The following is a 13,614-nucleotide window of genomic DNA, read 5'->3' on the forward strand; positions in this document are numbered from 1 at the left end:
TTTGAAAAAAAGCTATTACGATAGGAAGCAACTTTGAAGGTTGTTTGTATAAAACCAGTTAATTTTCGTTCGACAATAAGTCAGGATATAGATAGATTCCACCGTATGTCCTATTTCTGATAACCAGAAAGCGTTACGTAATTGACCAAGATTGTTTTTATTACGAGCCACCGTATTATCATAATCCTCGATAGTTTCTCATTAAGAAAGCCAATGTAATAGGCATCAAGACAAACCAATGGAAACTGAGGTTATAGACGTCAGAACAACGAAGATAATCTGGTTTCTTGACAGAGCAATTCTGAACGATCGATCTCGAGATCTGGAAGTCAGAATTGTCCCCAAAAGATTGGGAAAAGCGTGAGAGCGAGGAGTCGAGGATCCGCTGAGAACGTTCAGAGACACCCATTGCCACCCGTCACTCATGCTCCGCTTTCAGCTTTTGCCCCTTCGACTTCCTTCCTTCCATTTTAGTCGGCTCTCTCGTTCCTCTCTCCACACAGGACTCCACCACGGCTCCAGGTCCGGCCCCGGCTGTTTCACCCACTCAAGTTTTGTCCGAGTGTTTGCGAGCGAGACCCGGAAGCCGCTTTCAAAGGATCAATAATTGGGGCCGACTGCAACCGTCCTTGAAAAGCTATAACCTAGCTAGTAGATGATCCGGAGGATTGGTAGGTCGCGTAAAAATATATCGAAGATTCAAAGGAGCGATGCAGATGTATCGACGGGCATCGAAGGTGGTTCAAAAGCAAGTCAAATAAGGCGGAGCTACAGTGGAAGTTTGGTTATCCGGATTAATAGTGACACGCGATAATCGAATCCTTCGGGAAGCCGAATAATTTTATTTTCGTACGAGGATAATTTATTTCTATTTTTATTCTGGACCCTTCGTATAGGCAACCCACAGAAATTTCATTCTCAAATCTTTGTCTCTTTCTGAGAAACCTTCTTAATATTTGACTGAAAATTGGTTGCACGATTCAGTAAAATATCGAATCAGTGTACACCCATTTTCTCTGACTTTTTCAAACCCTAAAACGGCAAAAGCTTAAACGTGGACATAAACAATTCAGTTTGCGCACATAGGGTTGATACGAAACAGGAATAAAAATGTTTCAACGAAGATGTTACAATTTCTTCTAGTTTCTAGTTAATTGATCGTTTCTTTAATAAGTATTCTCCTAAATCAGTTCTCCTAAAGCGAAATTTTGGTCAAGTCGACTGTACTACGTTTGCGTACATTTTTTCGAGGTTAACCGAAGTTAAAGGCGGTCGTTGAAAGCGCTTGCGAACGTTTAAAGTTCACGTGAAAATCGTTTGCAGCGCGTTTTGCTGCGAAAAAGCGCCGAGTCTCGTTACACGGGGCAACAAAAGGAAAAATATAATGTAACCCTGAAGAGCAATTACAATAAGTGCGACCTAGATTGTGTTCGTATACCTCGGACGCCGTTACGTTTCTATTTTCAGTGTTTTATACGACTTTTCCACGTCGCTGCTCGCCGAACGACGTGTACTATTCCAACGTGAAAGAACATTTTTGTAGCCAGCGTTCACGGGTGAGCAGTCATCGAGGCGTGAAGAGTAGCAGTCGATTAAATCGTATCGATAGATTGACGCGTGTCATCGAGAGTGATGGGTATTCGACATATTCCCGAGGGAACAGCCCCGGTGTACAGCAGGTGCCAACTCACGGCTGTACGTTTGGTTTATCAAAATTATAGAGGGAAGCAACGTTGGAGCAACGTAGAATGAATTTCCAGAAACGCGTTTCAATATTTTGGAACACTTAGCGAGAGCATTACAGTAATCGTCGAGTATGTCGGATTTACAGTGGCTCGTGAAATTATCCTAACAGTTCTAGAAATCTTTTACGAACGCGTGTATTATGCGCGTTATACGAAACAGTTTGATATTTCATTAGCGCTATAGCAAGATTCGACTATCACGGTTATACTAATTAAGTTTGAAAGCAATCTGAAAATGTACATATTCTAGAAGTTACGAGAGTACTGCTTGAACTCTGTTCGTTGCTTCATTCATATAAGTGAACACTATAATAATCACGACTCGTGTCTCGTAACTGTTTCAATCAAATTTCGAAACACTTTATATAACACTAAATGCTTATATATATATATATATATATATATATATATATATATATATATATATATATATATGTCTGTCGTTAGAATGTTCAATGAGGTTGAAGCGATGAGCATCGACAAGAAGCGCGCAAATACCGCGCGACAACGTCGGAGGTAAGTGTAAAGGCTTGTACGAACAGACGAAGAGAGGAGGGGAATCGAGTGAATAAACATGGGGATTCGTGACCTTGGAACGTGTCACTGCACTTACGATACAGCAACTAGAAGTAGGTGAATGCAATTAATAATTAAGGAATGGCCACGACAACACCGACGACGAGGGTGCAGGCAAGCTATCGATCGTCCTTCTCAACCCGAACCATCCTCAACCCAAACCTACTGCCTTCCCGGCTACATTCAAAGACTCTTGCCGCCAACTCTTATTGCTTTTATATCCGAGACGACTACTTGTCGAGAAGGGTGCTCCGAACGAGGGACCTAAGATGCCATTCACCCGATTTTCTTCTCTTAATCTACGATGCCGGGGCTTTTTCGGGCCATTTGTTTCCAAAAGAGATCTCTTCCCGCTCTCTCGTGAAAATGGGTTTGTTCGAACGACACCGGCACCCGTATATTTTATCGGGCGAAAGGAATTCGTTGCCCTGCCGGTTTCAGGCTTCACGGAAACGATAGATCGGCCCAGCCGTGGATGAGCCATGAAATGCACCGACAAATATCGATGACACCATCGACGGTATACCCTTGTTCCGCTTTAAGCGGTTTGTCGATATTCTTCTCTCAGTTTCAGTAGCAAGAGTTTCAGATTCCAAATTGTGAAGAGTCGTTTCCCATTCGAAATGGAGCGACCAGGTATCTCGCGAAGATTCGATTCGCGTCGAAAAGCGCAGCCGTGGCACCACGCCCCGTCGCTCGCATTGCAGTCCAGTATTTCCGAGATAAAACGATTCCCGTTTAAATAGCTCGAAGAGGCGCGGTTCGCGTGATTAATATGCAAAGTCGAAGAGAAACGCTACGGGCGGACCGACTCATGACTGAAAGTCGAGGCAAGAATAAATTACGAGCCAAAAGAGCGACTGGGAATGAGAGTAAAAGGCGTTAGTCAAAGACTTACGTCCCCGGTTTCTTTGTTCTCCGAGCTCTCAATCTACTCGAGAACATCGAAAGAGTCTTTCGAGAAAAATTATGTAATTGCCCCGCCATCAGAGCAATTGTTTTAAACTTCGCTCTCGGGGAAGTAACGAGCGCATACTACGGGATTAACGCGGCGTGTAAATCACGGTGCGTCGCGAATAAGGCCGCGAACATACGGAGCGACGAAACAAGTAATGGCACAGTTAATGCCGATGTTCCAAATGCCAATCTCGCCGTTCACTGCTTGCCGTATGTTCACGACCTAACACACTCCGCGTCGCCGACTCGAGTCGTCCGTATTGAGCAAGGCGACGCAGAGTCTGAGAAGTTGAAACTCGCGTTCGTCGAGAAACATCCAATTCTACTTGCAAATCGAGCGCCGTTGCACAGTCATGTCGCAATACCAATCAGATTATTCCTTTTTTTTTCTCCTCTATGTACTTACGTTAACTCCTTTTATAAAGATCTCCCGGCGAATTGTGTCAAGAAGAAGAAGAAGAAGAAGAAGGAAAAGAATGAGAAAGTGAAAGAGAAAGAGAGATTAAGAAAGAGAGGGGATGCACGAATAGATCAGTGACCTACGCTAAGGCAGGCGAGTTAGACATGCATGATCTACTGAGTGGTGTTCGGTGAGGAGTATCATATATATACATATACGTAATAAGTATAGAAAGGGTGTGCGTGTGGGCGGCAAGCTTCATTCACCATTCCTGCGGCTCTGTGTGTAGGAAGACAAAACAAACCGTCAACATGCATGTACCATACATGACCGTGTACTAAAGTTGGATATTTATCTGGAAAATGCGATTAGAAGGGTCTTTAAACCATGTCATAGTCCAGCCTAATGTTTACACTGTCCCGTAGTAAAGCGTTCGTTTATAGTCGATTAATCGCGCAACTAGGGCCGACCACGCGTTTATTCGTCTCGCTGTAAACGTTAATCGGTCCGACGATGATCATGATCGTAGTAATAGAATGTAAACTGGACAGTTTAATCGTCGTGTTCCACGAAATTGGAACGCGAGGATCGCGCGCACTCTACGCATCTACGCACGAGCATGTAGTGTCTAGATTCTAAGTGTCTAGCTATTTCCAGCTAAAAGTAATAGCTAGTAATTAACTAATTTCTCAGCTATATGTGGATTATGTCATTTTGGTATGTACCTGGCTCAGGCTTCTAAAGCTACTTGTACTGGCGCTGCGGGCCTGTAAACACAAGTACAGTACAGGTCACCAATCACCACACACTGCAGTTGGAAAAGTACAAATAGAGATATGCTATAGAATATAGATACATAGAATAGTAAGATGGTTACATATAACACGGAATGGTATAGAGAGTAGAAGAATAAGAGTATGACTGTGACAATTTGCAGAGTTACGGGTACGCGCGTATACTTTTGGGTCAGTTTGTTGCGTTACACCTAGACAGGGGAAAGAACGTTGTTACGATAAAAATCTTTGGTTCGACGTGCAAGCAGGGAAGATGTCTTTGTGACAGAGCTAAACTTTTCAGGATGTCTCTTGTAATATATCGAATAATCTGTAATTACAAATTACTGGTGAATTGCTTGTTGCGTCCAAAAAATGGTCCCAAGAAAAATTAATTGATTTCGAAGAAGATAAGATCTGGTGTTATTTTTGTAAATGGTCACGTAGAAGCCATATAATAGTCATATAAATAAAATTAAAACTAATTGCACCAGATTGTGTCTTCTCGAAAGCATTCGATCGTTTTTCCATACATCAAATAATTTAGGAGTAATTTGTGATTATAGATTGAAATAAGACATTCCATATAAAAGGTATAAAGTTATTTCTCGAAATGGAATCTTCCCTGCTGGTGCAATTACGTGAACTGAGCTCGTGGACATTTGTCAAATTCGCAAACACGGTATCATGGTAGTACAGCGTATTAACAGCAGTGCACACTGAACATATACGACAGCATAGCGTGGGTTCTCAGTGTTGAACAATTACGAGGCCAGTTTTCGTGTTTTTCACAGTCATATGTAGCTCGTTTTTCTGTACAATCAAAGCGTTTAGGAGAAGCGAGAAAGATAGTATCTCGTGAAAAAATAGAAAGTAAGTGGTTCGTGTCGATCGTTTCGTGAAACGTGTGCAGATTAAACTTGCCGCGTACTTGCAGCGTTTTCACCACTGCCGCGTTCTCCGCATGAATCTCAAACTTGTGAAAACTGTCGCACGCGTTTCTTCCTGCCAGTTTCCTCGATGTTTACGGGCCAATTAGCTTAATACGTGCCTTGCGACCGATCCCAATTCTGATAATTATACCGTCCTTGATAATAAGTTCTCGACCAAACTCAACAGTATTAATTTAACTCCAAATATCTTTTACGATGTAAAACGTTACGATATGTATATCATATCGCTCTAGTGGCGTGCAAATGTTTTCGATCGGACGGATCTTTCACTTTATAGTCCAAAAGGGGCGTCTAAAAGAATTTTAATTAATATCGAATCAAAGAATACGGCGAATAAAAAAGGACGGTAGAAGATTAAATTTTCTATGAATTTGTCTGTACTTGCTTCGTGGCAACTTACGCTGCGAATATAAATCGCAGATAGTATGCACGTATTTTTCGTGGACAGTTATGAGTAATAGTTTCTCTCGTCTCGGAAAAGAAAAAGCGAAATAAGAAGAAAGGCAACGTTTCGTTGCCGCGACTTACTCGGTTGCTCGAGAGTTGGCATTGTCGTTTTAATTGGACAGCGGTTTCGTTCGTCAAAGGTAACGAGGCGGTACGCGCGACTGGTGAAAGACTTAATTTGCTGGTTTTACAGAGCTCTCGATTGCATTTCTGCTCGATATGAAACCTTCAGAATACCTTTTTAAAATAGTGTCCTGTCAAATGAGTTAATTGGATCGTCGAAACGCAATTAATCTGCCCCATCTGTCCTAGTAACGAAACGACGAATGAGATTTTAACGTTCGTATCTTTACACGCTTATTAACTCTGTGAAAATCGTAGTTTCATTTTTCCTTCTTTCTCGCTCTTCGTTTCCTCATTCCGCAAACATCACCATTCGTTTGTTTTAATTTTTATCTCGCGAAGGTTCGATCATTATCGTCACGAACGTCGAATATTTTATTTCACAGCGATAAGACGAAGGGTAGATTGAAAAGATTTCTTATTTCTACGTAATATCTAAGTTTCGTAAAACAATGAAATCGTACATATAGTTTCATAGAATAATAACAAATGTAATTTAAAAAGTAATAAACGTGTCTGCACGAAAATATTTACACGACAAAAATCGTGCCAGTGTTCATTGTGTAACGATTAAAATATTCATAAAAGGATTTCACATTTATCCATAAAATTATCGGAGTGGTCTGTACAAGATTAATTTTTAATGATTTCGGATTACGTAGCCAGTTTCAAAAGCACAAAGTCGAACTCGTTCTCGAGCACGAGTTATATTCGACGAGTGTGACCGATCAAAGAGCAATTACTCAAATCTTTTTTAAAGTTGTTCCAATTAAAGTTCTGATAGAAAGGGTCGTGCGTGATGGTTATTCGTCTGGTAAGTAGAGACGATTGACATTGAACGCTTTAAGATTCAACCTGACTAGATCTTACGAACATCACGTAATTAATATTCGCTTAATTATCGGAAAATTGAAATGCGCTGATTAATAACGTCATGTCGAATCGTACGGTCGAGAAGCATTTTGACATGTGCCGAGTTTTATTAGTCTTTTATTAAACTTCGTCGATACATTTTAATTAAGAAAATAAATAAATAAAAGAATAACTTTATATACACGTGCCGTTTGAAGTTTTATTAAAAAGTGAGCAAACGTGAAAAAAACCGACCCACGATACTATCGATTTCTAATAGTATTCATTTGGTGCTGGAACAAAATGTCTTGGGCTACTTTGTTACTGTGATGCACACTATATTCGTTATTCTCGTAAACGACATTTTCAGTGTATCCGTTGCAAAGATTTCTTAACACTCTGCTTTTCGCGTAAATCTACTGATAACTTCAATCAGTAGCCGATGTTCGCTTAGTAAAAAATTTCAAGTATACTTTACGTAACGAGCGACTTGCGCGTGATATCAACGTAGTGTCACCGGACATTACCATTCGGTCTGCATTTGACAACACGTTGGTGCAACCGGACGTGAAAGTGTTAATTATTCTTAATTATTCACGAGAAGCTCATACGAGAAACTCGTTTAACTTCGAGACAGCTCGGAGTTGTTCAACAATCATAGCCCACCGAAGTCCATAGATCATTAGAATTCCAGTCAGCCGTAAATGTTCGATAATTGGATATTCGCCGTGGGAGTCAGCGATGGACACGCGGAATATTTTCACGGATGAGCCGAGCGAAAATTTGCAAAACAATTACGCAACTAGGGAATAATTTGTGGCGCGTGCTACGTGCCGTGTCCGACACGAGCTGCTGCGAATAAATGTATCGCCGGCAACGTTGTTAAATAATTGAATTATTAACGACGTCTCATTTTACGTTCGCTTCTATGCGAGCCGCTCGATAATTCGTTCGCGTTGCTTCTTTGAAAATAGACGCGTGGGATCCCGACAGTGGGAAAATACGTATGTATAGCGCGCATATAGAGTTTCTACAAGCCGATAACACGAACGACAGTAAGTTACGGCGAGCAAAACGACCTAGTAACGTAAACGAGACATAAACGAGATAAAATGGAAGACGCCACCCCGTCGAGATATGCCAGCCTGGTTTACACGTTGTTGAAGGCTTTAGGGCTTAGCGTTTTCAAGAGGATACGCTGGCTAATCCACCAAAAAGTCATGCGGAGAAACTCCGATAAGGCCTGATGCAGACGAGCGGCTTTCCTCTTGTGCGAGCACGCACGGTTATTGGAAGATAAGCAATGCGCTCGCAGTGACAAAATGATGCCCGTTAACAGATGCGTGACAGTCGTGTACCTACATATAAATACACGGTGGCTACGAAAAGTATTCGTACTAGTAGCATTTTGATCTAAACTCTTCCGAGTTGTCTACAAATTGAGAATTAAGAAATTAGCGACATGTCTTTCCTGTATGGTTTTTATAGACAAACGTACTTCATCGTCAGCGCACGATATAATTGCAATGGACCGTTGAAACACGGAAAATTCACTCGTCTGCGTCAAGTTCAACCCTTAACTGTTATCCTTGGCTCATATAAGTAATTACAATTTACATTATTTAATATCAAAATATATATCATTTTAGATATAGTTCGAGAAAATGAAACACTTGAAAAATAAGTACTTTACTGCAACGATATCGGTCAAGGGTTAAGAGTACTAAGAGCCACAGCTGTCTGTAGATCGGACAGTGAAGAAATCGCGTTTTGTGTTTCGTGTCGACTGCCGATTTTTCGACAAACTTACGAATAATTGGCATAACGCTGCCAGTCGTCGATAGGCTCTTAATTAGCGGCGACAGCAGGAAGCGGAAAAAGGTCGAGTATATTCGAAGGGAAGAGCACTTGAACAACGGGTTTAGGAAAAGTTCGTCGTCCGGCAAAGGGCGGATTTAATTTCCGGTCCTCGATAGGACACAACCTCGTAATGAACTTTCTTATCGTTCTCCTGTTTGGTTCTGACTCTATCCAATGCCCATTGGTTGCGGCTGAACTTTGAACGGTTAGACGGAGACCGCCATTTGGCCGCATCTACGTGCCAAAGACGATAACGTTCGATAAGATTTTTTTTTTTAACTTCGTCTGTAATTTTTCCTCCGACGCGAGGTCTACTGTTTTATCTCATTCGCCTATATTTTCTCTTTGCTGTTCTAACCGCGTATCGTTTCACCAGGAATGACGCAAAAAGCTCGGAGAAATGAGAAACATTTCAACTAAACGTCGCGAATTTGATACACGGTCGACTTCGTTGGTATGCACCCTATGCTCGCAATTCTTTCGCACTGTTCGCTACGTTTTCCCTGTGTTTTCAATGTTTGCTTTGCTTTCTCGCTACTTTCTATCGTCAATTGTATTCAGGTAATACACAATGACGAGATTCATGCGGACGATATGTGGCTCGAGTGCGAAATATGACATGCGAAATCCGAAGCTTTACATTTCGCTGATTATTCTCTTCCAAACTGCAAAAGATTCGATTGCGATTCTTTGGACAAAAAGGTTCTGATTATTTGATTCGATCTTGTGCCATCAGCTTGTTACGTACATATGTATACTACCGTCCAAAGTTCCTGAACACACGTTTATCTCTGATCAGATGTATTTCAATTACGTAATTAAGGATAAACTGCAACGATAGGATCACGTGGATATTACCTTGCTCCTATTTCTTGGCGCGAAGTCTTCCTTGCTGGCCTTCCGCCGCTTGTCTTTCAGGATCATTCTCGCCGCAGCGAACGCCATTCTGCCGATGCACTTTCTTCCGTCCCTTTAGCAATTTCGAATAAGGAACACGAAACTCGTGCTCAACGATTGATCACACGCGATAATGCACAGCCGAACACCAGTCCTCGTACTTACGAATTAAATTTCCTTTTTATTTTTATTGCTTTTTTTCATCACACGGATTATCGTTGAATTAACGAGAATTTACCACTACGATTTAATCGACACGACATACGTATGAATATGTATACGTGAATTGAAATTTGCTACGTTTGTACTACGCGATATCTACATGACTCTCCTTCCCTTCTCTCCTCGTATATATCACTAGACTATAACTAATATTGACGTCGTCTTCTCGGGCCGGGCGTCCTTGTTGTTGATTCTTCCCTTTGCTTATTCTACTCGCTTCTTGCCCGGTTTCGATTTTTCTTCGACTGGTTTCACACGCGACCGGTCTCGAGAAGGTGAAAAGATCGCTGAACACTATCGTTTACGATTTTGAGGATAAACACAGCCAGGGGTTATCGCGGATTGACTAGATTCAGCTTCCTCGTCTTTGAAGTTTTATCGTGAAATTGACCGTGCGGTGGAGCGACGTCTGGCGTCGCCGTCGGTGTCTCTGTTTCCTGTCGCTTCTCGTGAGTAGCTCGTCGACGGGCTCTCGCGGAAGCTCGACGAGGACATTTGCCTGTCGCGATGTCACCGTTATTTCCGGTGGATTCTTCGTACACGACGTTTCTTCGATAAATACACGCGACGTTTCTTCGATAAATATACGCAACGTTACGCTATCTCTATCTTCCACTTCTTTCTTCTTCTGTTTCCTTTTCTTCTTGCGCGTATTATTCTCCTCTAAACGACTACATACCAGGCGACACGAGCCGCAACTGATGCGTCCTCATGGCTCGATCGATCTGTCATTAGTTGCTATAATTATGGCCATGGATCTGAAAAGAAACAGGTTCGTTGCGGACGACTCGCCTACGTGTCTCGATCGATCCTCGAACGATGTTTTCAAACCCAAGTAACGAGGTGCACAGCCTGCCCGTTTGAATAATTAAACACCCGCCATCATCTTGTCGGTCATTTCGTCGGGCTATTTTCGCGCGGTCGCCCGTCTAAAATAACCGGAAATTATGTCTTAAAAAAGGACCTAACTTTCTCTCTGATTTGTTGCCAGTGGACGTTAGCCTCGATATGGCTCAAGGACTAAATACAATCAACAAATGATTATAAAATATCGAAATAATAACAGCTAGCTGTTTCATTGAAAGTGGCCCAGTGTAATTGCAATTAACGTTCGTGATAAACGATTCATACACAAAGCTCAGAAAGCTTTTTGATCAGACCACGTACAAACGATGATCTCTTCACCTGCATGGTTGTTCGTTTTTGCAGGCAAAACGCTCGAACCACCATATAACGAAAAAGAACGGCTCGACTCTTCAGCAAAGCGAGTTTTTGAAGAGGCGTCGACAAGCCCTATTGGAGATGACGAGAAACGAAAGTAGAATGGGCCGTGTTTGCGTTTGCCCTGAACCGCGAAACTTTTCTAATTAAATTCGTTCGCCTAACGCCTCGATAGATTTCGCAGGGGAACGTGAAAGGCAAAAAAAAGGAAATCGAGGAGAGCTCGAACGAAACCTTTTCACACCGTATGCTTCCGCGTTTTACACGAGCATAAAGATTCCGTGGAAAAACGTAGCGTCAGCCACTTGCGTAAATCTTGCGCGCGCTTTCGACCCTTTTGCCGTAAAAAAAATTCGGCTCATACCAAAAGCCCACTCGTCGTAAGAGTATAAAATATTTTCCTTTGCATGATAATGGCGGGGCATTACACTGCGTATAATTTATCCAGTTATTTACAGAGGAAAACTCGCTAGAAAAATCCGTACACTTCTGCTCGTAAGTATCAGAATACATAGTGGTTTTTTCATTTAAATTCATTTGTAAGGCTAACGAGAGGCACGCGATGAATTAAAAATCATACTTTTATAATTATTCTTCGAACTTTCGTAATTCTCTAACCTAACTCCTATTGAAATCTTTTCATACAAATTAAATGCACAACTTGGAGAAGTTTTCTTAAGATCTGGCTCGAAGTTTGGTATTAATAAGAACAACTGCAATGGAAAAATTAAAATAACACGAGTGCTAGAAATATCTAAATAGCCAAAGTAAGAGAAACATAGCGGATATAGGCGAGAAGAAATTTAAGCACAGACGATACCGATTAAGTGATTTAGAAATTCTCTGAATAAGTCCCAAGAATGTAAAGGTACGAAACATGGTATTTTAATTATAGGTTTGCCTAAATTTGTCGACGACAGGATAAGGCCAAAAATTGCTCTCGTATTTCTTCTCGTGACGCGTGTCTTCCGACCGTTCCCTGATGGACAGCGAATACTTCTTCGTCTCCGGGATTCTACGAGTGATACATGACTCCTGTTCCACGATTCCGAGGCATCGCGTTTAAATCGTCCGGTTCGCGTAATTTGCGTTTTGCTCTAACGAGATGAAAATTCCACAATAAATTCACATCTCGAGCAAAACATGCCACGAAAATGGAGCAAGTTTAAATCGATGCAACGGGTCGCGTTATTCGTGCCTAAAGCAGGGCCCACCGATGGTAAATCATTTTACCTTGAAAATTCGGCGCTCGATATCGTTCCACTTGGAATTAATTTCCATGAAATTCCATGTATCCGTAAAAGCGTTTTTAGAAACGTTCAAGTACTTTCGTGATCTATTATATATACGTATTCCTTGATGATCACTTATTGCAGAAGATTTCTCAAACAACGTTTCGCGTTACGTTAAATAACGAGATGCGATATTGGCGCGAAGCGAAAAACGTTTTAAAAAGTACGTACGGTAATACATCAGCTAATGACGAGGACAGAATTGAATGGCGTCAAGATAAGAAAGCAGAAAGCTCAAAGTACGACCTCTTACGATTATAACGAGATGATATAGTACCTGAGGAATAACGTAAAAAGTCCCGTTAAAAAGTGCTATCCAACGGTGTGCTGTTACAGATTACCTTTCGAGGTGTGGCCGTGCAACGTACGTCTGAATCTACTTAATCGATTCCGCGTGCAAACCCAGCTGCACAGAACCTATCGAATTTTCTATAGAATATTCCGAGCGAAATAACTGCAACGAATTTTGTCGAGATCGCGTATACAATGTTCGTTTAATTCGTAGTCACGGTTACTCGGTGCACGTGTAACGGTTAAATAAATTATATCCTTTATCGATTGGGCCATTGTAATCTAAAATCAGACACGCGCGAACGTGTTTCCGCGAATCGTATCTGATCCGATTTCTGTCCTGTATGACACATCAATATCGACAACGTGTACGACATGTTTCACAAAAAAAATATGCTTCCACCTTCTATAAAAAGAAAATTTCGGCTGTATTTCAAACAGACGAATCGTTCTTCCAGTGATTAAAAAAAAAAGAGAACATTCAGGAATATTCCCATCATTTTCTTCCGCGTTATTTTTTCCAGCAAGTTTTCTCGTTTTTTTTTTTTTTTTTTTTAGTTTCGACGAAGTTTATCGTGGAGAAGAAAGAGATTCGATTTCCCCCGATGAAACGGCAGATGGTAACGATAGTTCGAACGACAGAGTAATAACGTCGATAAGAGCAGCCCATTGAAACTCCAATGAGATTTCTCGAGGATCAGTTTCAGTGAAAAATTGCAATTTCTGCTTGTCCAGGGCTAACAGGTTCTCGGGGAAGCGAACGATTTTAATCGGATGCGTGTATCGACCTGGACGAGAGTCATTTTCCTCTCGAAATCAAAACAACGGATTTCATCCTTTTACGTCTCCTGGAAACGTATCGGACGTATCTCGCCAACAATTCCTTCCGATCCATTGCCGATTTTTGCTCCCCTCCTAACTAGATCGTATCCGGGTCATTCCGTTCGATGACGTCCACGAAAAATTCGACAGCCAAAATGAGGGAACCGATACGATAAATGCGAG

General features: G+C 41.6%; 1 protein-coding gene across 7 annotated transcripts in view; it reads right to left on the reverse strand.

Annotated features, from left to right (window-relative positions):
- LOC126872487 (neo-calmodulin-like) overlaps positions 1-13,614 on the reverse strand; it is an 83,291-nt gene that overhangs the window by 26,174 nt on the left and 43,503 nt on the right. For 2 of the 7 annotated variants that reach the window (XM_050632509.1, XM_050632508.1), the window contains exons 2-3: positions 9,545-10,563; positions 4,404-4,445 (exon numbers count right to left, since the gene is read on the reverse strand). The exons of 2 other annotated variants lie outside the window; for them this stretch is intronic. In XM_050632509.1, the coding sequence (XP_050488466.1) occupies positions 4,404-4,445; positions 9,545-9,631 (129 nt within the window). In that variant the 5' untranslated portion in view covers positions 9,632-10,563. The remainder of the gene's footprint in view (positions 1-4,403; positions 4,446-9,544; positions 10,564-13,614) is intronic. 3 more of the 7 variants (XM_050632510.1, XM_050632512.1, XM_050632511.1) reach the window with 2 other exon arrangements.

Source organism: Bombus huntii, chromosome 13, assembly GCF_024542735.1.
Source record: "Bombus huntii isolate Logan2020A chromosome 13, iyBomHunt1.1, whole genome shotgun sequence".
Taxonomy (NCBI): Eukaryota; Metazoa; Arthropoda; class Insecta; order Hymenoptera; family Apidae; genus Bombus; species Bombus huntii.